At 51.2% G+C, this 16,777-nt stretch overlaps 3 protein-coding genes across 3 annotated transcripts; 2 read left to right on the top strand and 1 right to left on the bottom strand.

Moving 5' to 3' along the window:
• The first annotated feature begins 2,797 nt into the window (after positions 1 to 2,797).
• On the top strand, positions 2,798 to 4,769 carry LOC120651542 (WEB family protein At5g16730, chloroplastic-like). The gene is made up of 2 exons (XM_039929060.1): positions 2,798 to 3,071; positions 3,188 to 4,769. The coding sequence occupies exon 2, from the start codon at positions 3,200 to 3,202 to the stop codon at positions 4,160 to 4,162; it is 963 nt and encodes a 320-aa protein (XP_039784994.1). The 5' UTR covers positions 2,798 to 3,071; positions 3,188 to 3,199; the 3' UTR covers positions 4,163 to 4,769.
• On the top strand, positions 4,444 to 5,757 carry LOC120648020 (WEB family protein At5g16730, chloroplastic-like). The gene has a single exon (XM_039924803.1). The coding sequence runs from the start codon at positions 4,444 to 4,446 to the stop codon at positions 5,755 to 5,757; it is 1,314 nt and encodes a 437-aa protein (XP_039780737.1).
• Positions 5,758 to 9,035: 3,278 nt separating this feature from the next.
• On the bottom strand, positions 9,036 to 12,454 carry LOC120651540 (protein HAIKU1-like). Its single transcript, XM_039929058.1, has 2 exons — positions 11,131 to 12,454; positions 9,036 to 9,527 (listed from the first exon to the last, which is right to left on the bottom strand). The coding sequence occupies exon 1, from the start codon at positions 12,222 to 12,224 to the stop codon at positions 11,262 to 11,264; it is 963 nt and encodes a 320-aa protein (XP_039784992.1). The 5' UTR covers positions 12,225 to 12,454; the 3' UTR covers positions 9,036 to 9,527; positions 11,131 to 11,261.
• Positions 12,455 to 16,777: the final 4,323 nt, after the last annotated feature.

The raw sequence follows: 16,777 nt of genomic DNA, 5'->3' as shown, positions 1-16,777 counted from the left end.
ACCAAGCTAGGCACGGAGGCATATGTAGGTGATGAGCCATACATTAAATGTGAATTTATTATTTGGCGCGCGAGCGCCGGAACCGGTTGCAGCGAACACGTGCATGTGCTTAGTCAGACAAAACAATAGCTACACCGTAGGATACGTGCGCCGGGAGCCGGTTGGAGCGAACACATGCACGTGCTTACTGCTTAATTAGTCAGACAAAACAATGACTGCAAAATTAGACGTGTAACCTTTAGGATACATTTTTAACTATATCCATGATTTTATTGCGGACCGTATGCAAGTTGATGCATGGCTGTCATGGTATGACGTGTATAGTATTCAGTACATAATTTCAAAGTATTTGTATTCCCGATTAAAAAGTTTCTTGTACATCACTCGAAAGCTAGAGATATAGTATCTTCTTACCTATGTGATTTCAAATTCTTTGATTTTTTGAATACAAAGTATTTGATTCATGGTTTTAAGAGTTTTCAATATTCATGTAGAAAGTTTTGTATATATAGTTTGAAGTTCTGTATATATGATTCGAAAGTTTTGTATATATAGTTTGAAGTTTTGTATATATGATTTGATAGTTTTGTGTATATATATAGTTCAAAGTTTTGTATATGTGATTTGAAAGTTTTGTATATATAGTTTGAAATTTTGTATATATGATTTGAAAGTTTTGTATATATAGTTTGAAGTTTTGTATATATGGTTTGAAAGTGTTGTATATATATATATAGTTCAAAGTTTTGTATATATGATTTGAAAGGTTTGTATATATAATTTGAAAGTTTTGTATATATGATTTGAAAGTTTTGTATATATATAGCTCGAAGTTTTGTATATATGATTTGAAATTTTTTTATATATAATTTGAAATTTTGTATATATGATTTGAAAGTTTTGTATATATGATTTTAAATACAAATGTTTTGATATGTAACTTGGATGATAGAGATGTAGAAGGCCTTTTCTATGTATGATTTGATAGTTATAATAAATATGTAAATCGAAAGTTATGGATACACGATTTGTGTTTTTTTGATACTCGAGTATGAAGTTAAAAAGAAAAAAGAAAGCTTGACCTGCGGGGGAAAGACCGCCCCCACGACATTGTATTAAGAAGAAAGGTCTTTTCACGCAGGTCAAGAAAACCCCCGAACCCCTGCCCCCACGCATACATAGTGGCCGTCCGTCGCTTTGTGAGTTAGGTCGGGCCCCAAACTAGACGAGGGGATTTTTTTGTGCAAAGCGAGAGTCGAACTCCCAACCTGGAGGTTCCCATCTTCGAGTATGAAGTTTTAAATTTGTGAATTTAAAGTTAGGATGTAAAAGTTTTGGAGGCAATGCAAAACTCTTTCTAATTAAATTGTGAGTTCTTTTCTTTTGCTTTTATATGCACGTGAAAGTAATCTTCTTTCTATTTTATAACCTTTTACACAGTGCGATCCCCAAAAAGGAAAAAGAATCAAATAGAATGAAAGTGGTGGAGGAGAGAACTAGACCAACGCAAAACCTACCATATACACGTAGAGGAAATATAGTGCATTATGGAAAATCATATCCGAACGGAAGAAACTAGAGCAGCTTAGCACGGAAGAGGAAGTCAGAGCAGGGAGTGGTATGATATGGTATGCTAGACGTGTCAGCGTTGGGCGTAGGAACTCTCGCGCATTGCTATCACCTAGCAACGATCATGCGCAAGCGGGCTGTAGCGATGAACGCTCGCCCACTAACGGCCCCGCATGCCCCGCATTAAATGAATGTGATGGGACTAGAAAATAAAAGATGAAACATAGAATAATTTTTATAGACTAGTAAGATCATTTATTCATTGTATAGCTTGGCTAATACCAAGCACTTAGCTCTATTATTAAACTCGCTCGGCTGCCCAGCTCACCGGGTCTCAACCACAAGCATACCACCGGTTCGCTGAAAGAAAAAGAGAATAAAATGTCACTCGAGTCTATTTCATTTTTGAGTTTTCAGAGAGGAAATGTAGACTCGCGCTCTGTAACTTGAATGAAGAATGCAAGGATCCATGGGCCTAGGAAGTCCTTCGGACAAAATCAGGCCCAATTCAATGGGCTTGTGGGGGACGCTCTGAGAAGCAAGAGAAATGGCCTGCTTAATCATCTCACAGAAGATTAAGCTCGTGCAGTGGGCTGCCACCAATCTCCACGGGGCCATGGCTCCACTGAACGAACAGCCACGCACGTTGGTGTGCTTCGAACATGCGCTGCACGACCACCTCTCGTCTCCACCATCGTAGTCATCGCATGAGCTTGAATGATCTTTCTTCTTCCTCCTGGCTCGTCCTCCAAATCATCATCCCTCTTCTGTTCTCTCATCCATCTCATCATCTGCATCCAAGCGCTGGATCCTGAACTCCATCCAAGTTCAGAAACTGCCTCTGCTGGCAGGTGCAGTTGACAATGCTGGCCTCCAAGCCCAAGTAAGCAAACATCTCACCTTGTATCTTTCCTTCCAACTGTACTGTTAAGTACTAATTACTACTTGTCATGTGCTCTCGTGACTGCCGTTGCTCATATTGCTGAATCTCTAAGCAACGCTAACGTTTATTTTTCTGCTTATAATCAATAATCTTTTGCTTTCGAATTCAATCCCCGTACGTTTTTGGAACTCATCTCATCTTCTGTGGATACAGGATTCCTCTCCTGAACAAAAACACTTATGAAACTCTCAACCTGCACATGCCACTAAAACGAAATGTTCTGAAAAAAAAAATGCGAAACAGACTGCATGATGTGTAAGCATTGCACTAACGGATTACTGAATGCAGCCCAAGCGGCCTCTCTGACAAACAGCCGTCCAGCCGCAGGGCAGCGTCGGCACCTCGAGTCAGCAGGCTAGCAAAGCCCGCCGGAGCGCGGAGCAAGCCGGCGGACCGAGCGCCTTCCCCGCTGCACCATGCCGCCGCCGCCGGCGTCCCCCTCGACAGGTCCTCGGCGTCCATCGACCTGCCGGCAAAGCCGTCGCCCGGAGCAGCAGCAGAGCGCCGGTCCTTCAAGGCGGCGTCGGCGGCGGCATCATCCCGCGCCGCCGCTTCCGATGTAAGACAAAGGCGACGCGGACTCACATAGTCTAGCCACCAGATGATCATCGACCATGCGTTCCTGTAATGTAATCTCTGGTCTGAACTTGCCCCCAATGTCTTGGTGTTGATCAGAAGCAGCAGAGGATGGCGAGGACGTCGGAGCTGCAGGCGCAGCTGAGACTCGTGCAGGAGGACCTGAGGAACGCGAGGGAGCGCCTGGCCTCCGCCGAGAGCGACAGGGCCCGGGTCCTCGAGGACCTGGCGGCGGCCAGGCGGCTCGCCGACGACGCCCGCGGGGCGCTGGAAGAGTCGCTGGCCGCGCGGCGGCGGGCCGAGGAGGCGCTGGAGCTGGAGCGGTTCAAGTCCACGGAGCGCGAGCAGGCGGCCGCCGACCTCGCCCACCGGACGGAGGACGAGTGGCGGCGCAAGTGCGACGGCGTCAAGCGGCGCCACGCCGAGGACGTCGCCTCCCTCATCGCCGCCACCAGGGAGCTCGACGGCGTCAGGGGCGAGCTGGCGGCCGCGGCGCGGGCCAAGGACGCCGCCCTGGACCAGGCGGGCGAGCTGCAGAGGATCGCCGACGCCAGCGCCAAGAAGGTGGAGGCCCTGATTGCGGAAGCGGCCCGCCTCGGCACCGAGCTGGAGACCAGGGAGAGAGACGCCGCGGCGGCCATCGGGAAGCTCGAGTCCGAGGCCTCCGCGCTGAGAGCGGAGCTCCGGACGGCGAGGGCGGTCGAGGAGAGGCTCGCCGGAGCGGAGGAGCGGGTGGAGGGGCTCAAGGTCGACCTCGCGTACGCCAGGGGCGCCGAGGCGGACGCCGCCCGGTCGGCGCGGGAGTGGAAGAGCAAGGCGGAGTCGCTGGAGGCTCGCCTGGGAGAGGTCTCGCGTCTCAACAGGCGCAACGAGGAGGCGCTCGCGTCGCTGACCAACACCTTCGAGGACTGCACGTCCATGCTCCAGGATAAGCAGTCGCAGGTCCTCCAGCTTCAGGGGAAGGTGGCGTCCATGGAGAAGGAAGCGAGCGAGCGAGCACAGGGAAGGCCACTAGGCGTCTCGACGTCGCGACGAAGGAGGCGTCTGAATTGCAGGCCGCCATTGATAGGCTGAGGTCTGAACACGAGCTTCTACACGAGGCGCATCGACAGGTTGCTGTCGCGGAGAAGACGGCGAGTGCTCGGGTTGGCGAACTCGCCGAAGACAAGAGCAGGCTGCTCAAGGAGCTTGACGACACCAGGGATGAGAGGGATAAGGTGAAGAAGGCTGTGGAGGACCTGGCAGCCGCACTACGCGAAGTCTCATCGGAGGCAAGAGAGGCCAAGGAGAGAGTCCTCGCAAAACAAGCAGAGCTGGACAGTGCCCAGCTTCAGGTATCAGAACTGAAGGCGGCGATGAAGACCGCAGAGGACAGGTACCAGCTGATGCTTGATGCGTCGAACCACGAGACGGCCTGCCTCAGGAAATCGGTTGAGAAAATGGGCTCGGAGGCCAACAGTTCGAAGGATGAGTGGATCTCGAAAGAGGCAGGGTTTGTGGATATGCTCAAGAGATCGGATGATGGGATGAGCTCCATCCAGACAGAGATGAGCAGGCTGACGGAGGCTCTGAGAGTTTCAGAGAAGGAAGTGCAGGAGCTCAAGGCAGACAGAACCCAGCTGCTCAGCATGCTGCAAGAATTTGAATCTCAGGCATTGAACACTAGCTCAAGTGCTGAGGAGGCAAAGGCAGAGAGCTCACACCTCAAAGACCTGCTGTCCTTCAAGGACAAGGAGCTGCTTGCTCTGAACCATGAAGTCGCCGAGCTGCGCCTAAGAGAGCGAACCGCGTCGGAGAAGGCTGGCGAGCTCTCGAGGTTGCTTGCGGAGGTGACAGCGAGGAAAGCTGAAGACGAAAGCAGCGAGAAGTCTAAGGCCCAGATCACCAAGCTGGAAATGGACAAGGTGCTCCAATCACTGGAAGCCGCGGAGTGCGAAGCCAAGGCTGCGAAGGATGAGAAGATGCAGCTGCAGAGCAAGCTGAGGCTGCTCGAGGCCAAGATCACCGAGGCCAGCCTGACCTCGGAGGAGGCCAAGATCAGCGGCCTGCGGTTGAAGGAGACGCTGGAGGAGAAGGAGCACGAGCTGGCGAGCATCGCGCGGGAGAACAGCGAGATGCGGGCACGAGAAGCGGCCGCCCAGGCGAGGATCGACGAGCTCGCCGCACTGCTCGCCGAGGCCACGGCCAGGAAAGGAGGGGAGGTCGCCAGGAGCCCAGAGAAGCAGCCGAGCGCGCTCCTGAAGCTGATCTGCTCGCCGATGCATCATAGTGTCAGAGACGACGAGGACAACAATGGCGAGAGCATCATCCAAATGGAGGACATCAAGCACGTGGAGGTGGAGACGGTCAGGCAGGTGAAGCATGACAAGGAGAGTATCATATCATTATCGGTAGTGGACGCCAGCTCCTTGGAGAACAGCAAGATCATAGAGAATGACCAGTCCAAAGAGAGGGACGATGATTCCGAGTCGGTTGACGACGACGACGATGTTGAGTCACCGGGGGACGACGGGCTGGTGGATCAGATGAATGGGCTGCTGATCCATGGTCCCACATCGTCGTTCAACCAGGATCAGCACGTCCACAAGAAGAAGAAGGCTCTTCTGAAGAAATTTGGGAGCCTACTGAAGAAGAAAGCTCACTTCACCAAGCTGAGCAGCCACTCTTAAGGTGGCTTCAGCAGAGGACTTTATTTTTCGTAATCAGTATGTGATTCAGGTTAATGTTTCTTTTTGGGGGTGTGTGTGGTGGGGGGGGGTGCGATTGTTATGAACCAAAAATACACACACACACACAAAAGGGCATCAGTAGCTGCATTCCCTAGAGATGCAAGAAAGCTACTTGCATTGCATCCCTACCCATTAGTTTGTTCTGTACTACATATGCTGCACATTTTTCAGCAAAATATTCTTTCGTTGTTAATTACTCCCTTCATCCCAAATTATTAGTCGTCATAGCTTTTCTGACTATATAATTTTTATTATGCATCTAGATATACATTATGTCTAGACACACAGCAAAACTTATAAATGTATGTATAAAAACCAAAACAACTAATGATTTAGGACCGATGTAGTACTTGTTAGACCGGTCTCAGTGGGAGTTTCATGGACACAATTACCTAGACTGAGAACTAGGTAACTATGTCAGATGAGTTTCATAGTGATGAAGCTCTCCTCACATCTCATGAAACTTCATCCTTCTATTTCCTTGCCATGTCAGCAAAATTGATGGTATTTAATATCATGAAACCCTCTTTGAAACTCCCATTGAGACTGGCCTTATTGCCAAACCTAGTTATTATCTGAGTATGTACCGTTGTTGAGTCAGCGCAGCACTCTGGCATTGCTAATGGCAATATCTAGACGAACACAAAGGTTCTAAATGTTCATAATGCATTATTTAATGTTGTTGAACCATGCATCTAATAACTTACCGGTTCCTCATGCAACTGTTGCCATCTGCATTAGCTTGAACATTCTAGGATCAATGGATATAGATGGCCAAACGTGTCACGTTCCGGCACGACACGCCTAGCATGGAAGTTTAGTCGTGCCGGCACTACGTGCCGGCAGCTCGGCCGAGGCAGACACTAAGTGAGAGAACCATATCGTGATGTGCCGGCGGCTCCGTGCCAACCCGAGAACGATGTCCGGCGGTGGCGACATCCAACCAGGGAAGCGGGTGATGGCGGGCAACGCAAGGTAGGCGGCGACGTCGATGACGGCGCACGATGCGAGGAGCGTGGCGGCGGCGGCGGCTCGCAAGAAGGGAAAGCCAGGAGAATGGTAGCGAGCGACGTGATGAGGGGAAGGGCCGTGGCAGGCGATGCGGTGACGGCGGAGATGGGCCGCGGTGCACAATGTGGCGAGGGGAGGAGTGTGGGTGTGGAGAGAGAGAGACGAGACGAGGAGGACAGCGAGGTCGGCGAGATGCATGCGGGTCTGCGGGAGAGAGGGAGGAGTCGAGTTGGTGGTGGCTGACAGAGGGAAGAGAGATTAGGGATTGAGAGAGATGAGAACTGGGAAGTAATTGTGGGCTAGTATCATATTAGACTATGCTAGCCCATTAGCCGTGTCGTGTCTGTGTCGGCACTATATGCTGAAATTTCGACCTACGCGCTACATTAGACGTGGTCGTGTCATGTTTTTAGTGCCGTTTTCCGTGCAGCCCATTTGACCATCCCAACAAGTAAAACATAAGCCATCTTATTCCTCCGCTACCACAGATGCCAAGGTCCAAGGGTCTCAAAGAGTAGGCCAGCATCATGCAGCCGAGGGGATATACGTTGTGCCCAGAACACAGAGAGAACGAGAGGACTGAAAGGAAGCGCAACACGGGTGTGGAAGAAAGGTGGAGCACCTGGCTACCATGGCGACATCTTCCTGCAGTCGCTGTTGTTCCGCCGTTCCGGTTCCATCCCCGTCTGGCGCCTAGTGTCACGAGGTCCCGGGCAGCAGCTGGCTTGCTCCTGTGATCCGTTCCAGGTCAAAGATTTCTGCGCCGATCCTGCCGCGTCGCGATCAGGCCACAGGACAGGCAGCCCTTGAGCAGTTGAGATGGCAGCGATCACCCTCATCATTCCGGACACCGGCCCTGGGGTTGGAGGCACACCACACCAGATAGGACTAGGCCGACACGTCCCCATCCAATCCATCCCCTGATCCCCTGCAAAAACAGCGGCTGGACTGAAGATACTGCTAGGATGGATGCAGGAGGGACTGTGTCTAGATTCGTAAAATGGTAGTAAAAAGTGTCACATCGGACATTGTAGCACAATATGACACTTTTCGTTTATTTGTGATAATTGTTGTCTTATCGTGATCTAATTAGGCTCAAAAGATCCGTCTCGTCGTGTACATCAAAACTATGCAATTAGTTTTTTTTATTTACCTATATTTGATGCTCCATGCATGAGGCAAAAAAATTTGATGTGATAGGTGAATAGTAAAGTTTGGAGAGAAAAATTTTGATTCTAAACACGGCCAGGGTAAAAAAGCATCAAATTTCCTGCGGATTCCCAACAGCAGCAGCAGCAGAATGGTGTAGAGAGCAGCCTGATACTAAACCACACATCGCCTTCGCCTCGTTCCTATCGAACCCAGATGAATGCCATGGATAAAGATAGCACAGATTAGGACTGGTATATAGTTTTATCTTGTATAGATACAAATCCAGTGCTCAATTCCTCTCAGGTTTTGGCCAAACAGCAGGCAAGCAAGCAGGCGACGGGACGGCGCGTGCGGACCGAAGCACGTCGCCGTCACGCTCCAATCCGCCGCCCTTTTCACGATATTCTCCGGTCTCTTTTGGAAGTGCCCTCCGGTTTCTACCGAAGAAAACAAAGGGGAAAAAAAAGGCGACGATGAAAACAAGCACTCCGACCGTAAGCGAGTGATGATGAGACCGTGACAGCCACCGGAGTTACTTTACCCGGGTTAGTGCCGGATCAACAGACAGATCTGCCCGAGCAGCCGGCCTCTGTCAGTAAACCCCACACAGAGGCCGGTAGGTTTCAGATTTCATTGACCAGCGACCAGATCACCAGATCCAGACGGGCAAGTCAACGCTCTGTGGGGCCGACACAAAGGAAAATTCACTGAATTTAAACGGAATATGCCACATCACTCGAGAGGTTCCTTGCTTGACCGTAGAGATGTGCACCCAATTCCTCAAAATCTGGCTGGCTTGGCTTGCTTGTTCTACACGCGGGCACGCCAGTACACACACAGGCAGTTTAATCAACAGAATGTTTCATTGAAATAATCCAGCAAGGTACTAGATGACTGTGTCACATTTTCATCATCTTCTTTTTCTGCGATGGTACAGCTTGCAAGCCCAATAAAACAAGGAAATGATGCAGCTTACGGATGATTGCTAGTATTCAATAATAGTCTGGAGAATACTTCAAGCATATCCATACCGTTCTCAATGCTTCTAAGTCAACTGAGATAACAGAAATGGAGAACATGCTTGGCAATCAGTAAATCCCTTGAAAGTTCAGAGTTCATACAGACATAAAACTAGCAATTATTACCGACAATAGGAGGAGCACACGTTGTAGCAAACTGAAAAGCACTTTGGTAAACTATCCGGAATCCCTAGGCCCCAATAGAAACCAGACACAACAAGAGAGCGCACATCAGCAGCAAGGACATGTACAAACCGCTAGTGTTTTTTTTAGAAAAAGGGAATATAGTATTTTCTTTCTAGACCAAAGCTAAGCTAAGTAGCTAACTAAATAACATAACTTTCCATTCCAGCGGGCAGAATGGTGAAGTGGTGTAACACCGAACATTAGATCTTAGGCCTGACGTCTGTCATCACATTACAGTGCATGTGCACATCATCAAAACGATTGGCAAACATGAGCACCACAGTGAGTTTCTTTCAATGCCGTATGACCGTATCCATGAATGCAGATGCCGTGAAAAGTATCCTAATGCAAGAAATAACATAGAAATAATTAGACAATGAGACTAAAAGAACTTAGAAGTCATCAGAATATATACAAAGATGCAAAATTTTCAGTCTTGAATCTTGCTATAGATATCCATTTAAGTATCACAATTGTGGAAAGATTTGATTTGGAAGCTGCTCTAAGTTCATCAGTAACAAGCAAGCCATAGTGTCAAGTCTAGTTGAACCTCTACAGATACAGGTGGGAATTCCTCAATCATTTCAGAAAGAATTAAAAGAATCGACTTAGTACATAGAATTCTTGCATATATTCACACGGACAATTTAGAAAATGAAACAGTAATTTTATAGAACACATTTGTACAAAAACAATCTTTACTTAGGAGATGCGGCGCACAAAGAATGATAGTTTCTTACAGGAGAACAATAAGGACCATCCTTTAGTTATTCCCTCTTTAGCATTGCCTACCGAGGGGGTCCAGTAGAATATGTCATATATTAATTCTGAAGAGGACACAAACAAACTATAGTATGCCACACGGTATAAAACTACAAAATCATATAAACAGTAAAGAATTCCCACTTGAAACTACACTTTCTTTTTCTGGGACCCATGCATCATAACCTAGAAGACCATTCAGATCTGCCTGCGAGTTCCCACTAGGAAAAAAAACAGAACTTTGGGGACTTGGTGTGCATCTAAGGACGCCACTTGAAGAAAAATCAATCTAGACATTATTTGGCATTGAAACCTCCAAGATAAGCTATATAAGGAGCGTCTCTCCAATCATGATGTTGCATAACCTTATGTGTACTTTCCCTATTGTGGGTAAGGAAGAATAAGCTAGTAACTTATACAAAGCCTGTATCAATATGAATAGATTTCCATTCATACCCTGGCACGGCCAAAAACAGCATTTCTTGTCCTGTGCTAACCCAGGCAGTAACTAAAAGGCAATGATTTCTGTGTCAAATTCAAAGACCAAAGGTATACAGCGCGGCCTGCTGAGGAATGCCGCTCCTATTTCTATTGCAAAATGTTGAACTACATATTACTAATTTGGAGATCAGAAAATGCTACTGCCACACTGCCAAAATCAGCAAAAAGCAACATTTGCATCACAGATGAGCCTAATTAGCACATGATAGCATGATCCTGTGAGCACTGACTTATAATCATAATAACAATATGCCAATCTTAAGAGTTCCGACTAAACCCTTCCAAATAGTTCATGACAGTAATAACAACATTTGTTTGATCGTGATTTTCTGGCCAGATGATGTTCAGTAAGTTCATCTTCTCAATCAACAAAGAAAGAAAATAAATGTAGAACATTCCATGCCTTAATAGGTAGACCAACAACAAGCATCAGTTTGAGATTTCTTAGAAAGAGCTAATCTTTCCTGAACTACAGGTTTACAATTACAGTTTACCATGCCTAAACACCCGAGAACCTAAACTAAGAACATGCCCAGTTTAACCTGTCCATATTTTGCAGCTAAGAAAAGTGAATGAATTGAAATTTTCCCCAGTTATACAATTACAAATATATAGCCAATCGCACAACTGCACAAGCAGTAAGTAACATGAACAAATATTGGTGTCCCAAGTTGCAACCCACCTGTGTCTTCCTCCAGCCAACTCCGGCCGACGACCCAACTGACCTCACCGTGGCTATGTCCCTACCGTCAAATGTTACACGGCCGCCTTGCTTCACAGGGGCAGCTGCTGCGGAGAGGAGAGGCACCCTTGCTACATATCTCTCCACCTTGGGCTGAGGATCGGCATGAACCCCGACGGCGAAAGGAGCCCCGACGGCGACTGCGGGAACCAGAGCCCCGGCGACGGCGGCGGCATGGGCCCTGGGCCAAGGATGCCCGTCCCCGGAAGCGGCGAGAGCGCGGGGAAGTTGGGCGTGAGCGGCGGCGGGTGCTGAAATCCCGGCGAGAGTAGCGGGTAGGGCGACCTGGGCGTCGGCGAGAGCAGGTTGAGAAAGCCGCTCGGGAAAGGGAGTATCCCGGGAGAGGGCACGGGCGGCGGAGGCGGGGGATGGGGATGCGAAGGCTGGGGGTGAGGGTGCGCCGGCGGAGGCGCCCGTCCCGTAGCCGCAGCGGCTGCCGCCGCGCCCGGCGGGGTGGCGCTGAAGAGGGAGTTCTCAAGGATGCGCATGTACGCGGAGACCGGGGAGTCGGCCCAGGCGGGGCCGGGCGCGGGCATGTGCTGCAGCTGGGGATGGTGCTGCTGCGGCGGCGGCGGGCGGTGGAAGCCGACGGGGTTGCTGTGGTTAGGGTTGGGGAGCACGGCGTGGTGGTTGGGGTGGACAGGCGGGGGGCGCGCGACGGGGGTGGCGATTGGGGGCGGGCGGATCCTCTGGAGGCGCATGGAGGGTGGCTTGGGCTGCGACTGCGGCGGCGGCGGGTGGTGGGGGTGGGGGTGGTACTGAGGCCGGGGCTGCGCCGGCGGCGGGGGCGACGGGGACGGGGTGCCGGCGGTGAGCTGCTGGACGATGTCGCGGAACTGGTTCTTGCTGATGTTGTAGACCTGCGGCTGGGGCTGCGGCGGGCGGGCGGCGGGCTGCTGCTGCTGAGGCGGCGGCGGCGGCGGCGTGGCCTTGCGGATGCTGCGGCCGAGCTTGTTGACGCCGAGGTGCGGGTTCTGGCTGGCCGCCGTGGTGGCGCTGCCGCTGCTGCCGCTGCTGCTGATGGTGCGATCCATGGGGGAGGGGCGGCGGTCGGGTGGGTCAATTCTTGGGGGAGGAGCGCATGGACGGGCGCCGCGCCGTGAGCGGTGGGGAGAGGGGAGGGGAGGGCGACCCGGGGGAGGGGCGCGGTGGACGGGACGCGCACGGAAGAGAAGGGGAGCGCGGTAGGGCAGCAAGTGGAGTGTGGTGTGCGCCGTGTGGAGGAGCAGTGCGCTGCGCCTGCGCGAGGAGTTGTTTCGGGGCCCAGACGGAGACCCGAACCGCCTCGCTTCGCTTGACTTGGGAGGGAGCGCAGCAGCGCCGCCGACGGGGTGCAAGTGGAACAAACGCATCGACGGGCAGCCCGCTGCTCCGGCTGCTACGCTGGAAATGGGAATGGCCGTATGTGCTGTGATAGAAATTATATAACTTTGAACGCTAATTAGAGATATTAAATTAAGGTAGTTTTAAAACTAACCTCAGAAGCCTTATGCTAGGAACTCTGAAGAATCTAATGAGACCTTTGATAACGTGATTAGAGGATAGTTACTGTAATTATTACTGTAGCTAATCGTTAATTAATTACTGTCATTAGATTCGTCGCGAAAAATTACATTCATCTCTAAATGTTTTTTTGCAAATAGACTTCATTTAGTACTCTATATATATGAAATTCTTTTCTCGAAAATCGTGTGCTATAAGAACCAAACAAAGCCCATCTCTCTCCATCTCGACCCAAACCATCAGTCATTCACCAAGTCACCCACGTCTCAGAATCCGTATTCCTTTAGGGACACCGCCTGATTATGGACGGGACGGGGAAGCGAGAAGGGGTGTATCCCGTCCATATTTACGGGATCTCGTTTTTAGCCGGGGTGATTCCATATTAATTCTATATTTATAAAATATAATAAAATTTTAATTGGCACATCATATATTTTCTCTTATTCCTAAACATTAATCGGTATACTTCACGATTTAATCATAGGATACATGAAACATTGATCATATTTTTAGAAAAATAGCTTGCATAAAAGAGTGTAAAGTGTTATATTCATGCAAAGTGAATGGTGATTAAATAATAATGTATTTCGATAAATTTTCTAGTTCCCGTCCGTTTCCGTAACCTGCATATTCCGTTTTCACTTCCGTTTTCAGCTATTCCGCTCCCGTTTCCGTTTTCCGTTATAAAATATGTGAAGGGAAGCGGCTGAGGGGGTTTCCCGCCCGTTCTCGTCCATTTTCATCCCTACGCCTGATCGGCTGGGAAAAACCGGCTGGACTGGCATAGCCAGCCAACTAGCTCCCGCCATTCCCCACCCGGCGGGTTGCAGCCCAGGCGAATAGGACGACGCATGTTCTGACACAGTGCCACTACTTACAAGCAGAGTCTTGAACTTGTAAGCATGATAAGTGTTGGCTTTGTAGTCTCTCGCTCCTTTCGTTCCTATCTCCTGCTATAGTTGCAAAGGGCAAAAAAAAAAGAGGTGACCACCATTTCCGGTGGTGATTCTTTCGATCCCTTTCCTCTCCGGCGGCCAAACAGGCACCAGATATGAAGGTGGATCTGGCATGCGGAAGTATATAGTCTAGGTTCGTGTCTTCCTAGATCTAGGGTTTCCCTGCCGTCAGCGTTTGGTGGCGGAGCTAGGTTTACACCCACTTCTATGAACACACGTACACAAAATCTACATCTACGAACAATTTTAGAGACTGAATCAGCAAATACTTGAGATTGACTTTGTATCCTTCACGATTGTGTTTGTATCTGTATACCGTTATGTATGTTTTTCTTGTCTGAAATCCAGATACATATTATATATAAAAAACCATGGATCATAACGGCGATCGATTTTTTTTAATACTATGACGGCGATCGTCGTGATGGAGGTTAATGACCATGAGCACCAGGCAACAGCGGGTATTGCGGAAACACTTTACTACGGCTGCCCTCAGGCTGCCGCATACTGGTGAGATGTCGCTGACTGATTCGCCGAATTCTCTAGCTACAAGCTACTACGGCCACATCGCATTCATCGGCGTATATAGTTTACTCACATACAGGGCCCTGTGGGGCCCCACGAGGAGACTGTACGAGCAAGCTACTTAACCACAGCCAGGCCATAGATTATTCGGATTAATTCCGCAGCGACGCGGCGTGTCTTCTCTCCGTCAGCTCGACGGCGACCGGCCGGCGAGTGTGGACGCGATAGGTGCTGCGATGAGCCCGCATGCCGGCGAAGGGAGGGCAGCTCGACGAGGTTAGCTACCCACACTTGCACCCACTGACCCACTTGATTGATAGCTGATGCCTCCCCCGTCTGGTTAATTTGCCCCCACCTGTGCTCAGCTCATAAAACAGGAAATACAGAAAAAAGGAACTTACACCTCCAATCATAAAAAAAGGGTAAATTCCTTCCACGGCCATAGAAAAAATAGTGCTCCCCTCTATGGCCCTGTGAAAATGAAACTTCCTTATTTGACACCAATTTAATTTTCTATCCCTTGCATGGTCCTACCGTTACTCTGTGAGCCACTTCCATTCGTTTCCTGCACTGCGCCGTTGCCTGCCGTATGCTGTTCCAACCTTGTCATACGCGCGCCTTGCTCAGACAGCCGCCGTGCTCGCCCTGCTGTCCCCGCCGCCCCGCCGCCGGCCGTCTGCACTGCACCACCGGCCTCTCGCCCGCCGGCCATCCGCGCCGTCGGTCGCTCTCACTGTGGCCGCCCACGCCGCACCGTCGGCCGGGGCGGCACGTCGCCGCGCCACCACACTCGGGCGGGTCCGTGTGCCCGCGCCGCCGTGCTAGCTGGCCACCACCGTCCGCGCCCACCGTCCTCGCCGCCACCTTCGACCGCTCCCTCTGCTCCTACTAAAGCAGCCTGCTCAAGCTCTTTGCCCGCTTCACCGCCCTCAGCTCCCCGCGCAAGCGCAAGCGCCTGCGCCATCGCAGTCGGGTTTCAACGCCTCCGCTCCACCTCCCCTCCCCAGCCAACCCAGATTGGAACGCGCGGCGACGGCGAGCGCATGAGCACGGCGAGGCTGCAGCGAACCCATTTGTCTGTTTGGATGGAATAGAGGGAGAGGAGGTGGCGCTGGAAGCTCGGTGTTCGCCGGCGACGGCTCGATGCGGCCTATGGCGGGCTGCAGTTGAGCTGTGGGGAGGTCGAGAGAATGGGGGCAAAGCTTCCAATTGAAGGAATCGAGCGGAGAGGCTTTGAACACGGCGAATTTCGGAGGCGGCCTCTCAGTGGCAAGGGCGGGCGGCCAAGGCCAGCCTATTCGAGCTGCTCCGGCAGGCGGTCGGAGGCGTAGGCATGGCAGGGTCTTGCCAGCAGCCACGAGGAGCAGGAGGAGGAGCACGCCGTGCGGTCGACAATGGGGCGCATCGGTGGCTCAACGCCTGCGGGTGGCGCAGGCGGCGAGCGGCTCCAGCAGGCGCTTGCGGGGGCGAATGCGTCGCCAGTGGCCACGAGGACGCCCCGGCGGGTTTGCGTGCCATGGTGGAGCGGCTCCTACGACCGCCGCCGTGCGTCAAGGGCGAGGCTAAGGAGGCGTAGTCCTGCTGCTTCGAACGGGAGCGGGAGGTGGCACGCGGCGCCAACAGCAGGGCCGCGGCCGCGTGCAGGTCATGCGGCACGGCGGAGGTACGCGTGCTGCTGCCGTGACTCGCACATGTGCCTGCTCCACTACCAGTTAACACCGACGCCCGTCCAGAACTCTCATGGCAACTGAAGAAACAAACTGAAGTGGCTCACGGAGGTAACGGTAGGGTCATAGAGGGGATAGGAAATAAAATTGGTGTCAAATAAGGAAGTTTCATTTTCGCAGGGTCATAGAGGGGAGCACTATTTTTTCTAGGGCCAATGAAGGAATTTACCCTAAAAAAAGTCTATCACAACCGGCCTGTACTAAAGATGGCAGCGGATTGGATTGGAGGTGAATATCCATGGGTTTTGGATTCGAATTCTAATTTTTATGTGCGGATTTGCAGGTTCAGATACCTGAAACACTTTGGGTTTGAGGCGGATTCTAAATTTAACCCGCGAGGCTCTATCAGAAAAATAATTAGTCCAACAAAAACCCACTAGCAATTCTAGATATATAATCCAAAAATCCCCTCACCTAGACCCTCAGTCCCTCTCGCCTCTCCCTCACTCTGTCGCCCACTCAGCCGCTTTAGCCACCCCCTCTCTAGCTACTAGCTCCCTCGTTCTCTCACCAATCCGGCAATCCCGATGACGCGCGGCCCGCCCGGCGCACCCAGGCGACCGCACCGCACGATACGGAGGAGGGCCGGAGCAGGAGGTCGCCCGCGCCTTGCGGGCCTGCACGCCGCACGGACAGAGGCTGCGTCGCCGCGGCTGCAATCAAGCACGGAGGCGCCCCGCACGACGGCCGCGCCGCACGCCCGCACGCGACACGCCGGCCACCCTCCACTCCGGGAGCCACGACCTCGGCCTCATATTTTGGGTTTCGGATTATCAGCTGGGTTTCGAATATCCGCGGGTTTTAGTTTTGGGCATGAATTTTTATCCGAATTGGAGTTCGTGGCGGGTTCATGTTTAGTTTCAGTTTTGGGTGCCC

This window comes from Panicum virgatum, chromosome 9K (genome assembly GCF_016808335.1).
Source record: "Panicum virgatum strain AP13 chromosome 9K, P.virgatum_v5, whole genome shotgun sequence".
NCBI lineage: Eukaryota > Viridiplantae > Streptophyta > Magnoliopsida > Poales > Poaceae > Panicum > Panicum virgatum.
This window is presented reverse-complemented; position numbering and strand designations above follow the sequence as displayed.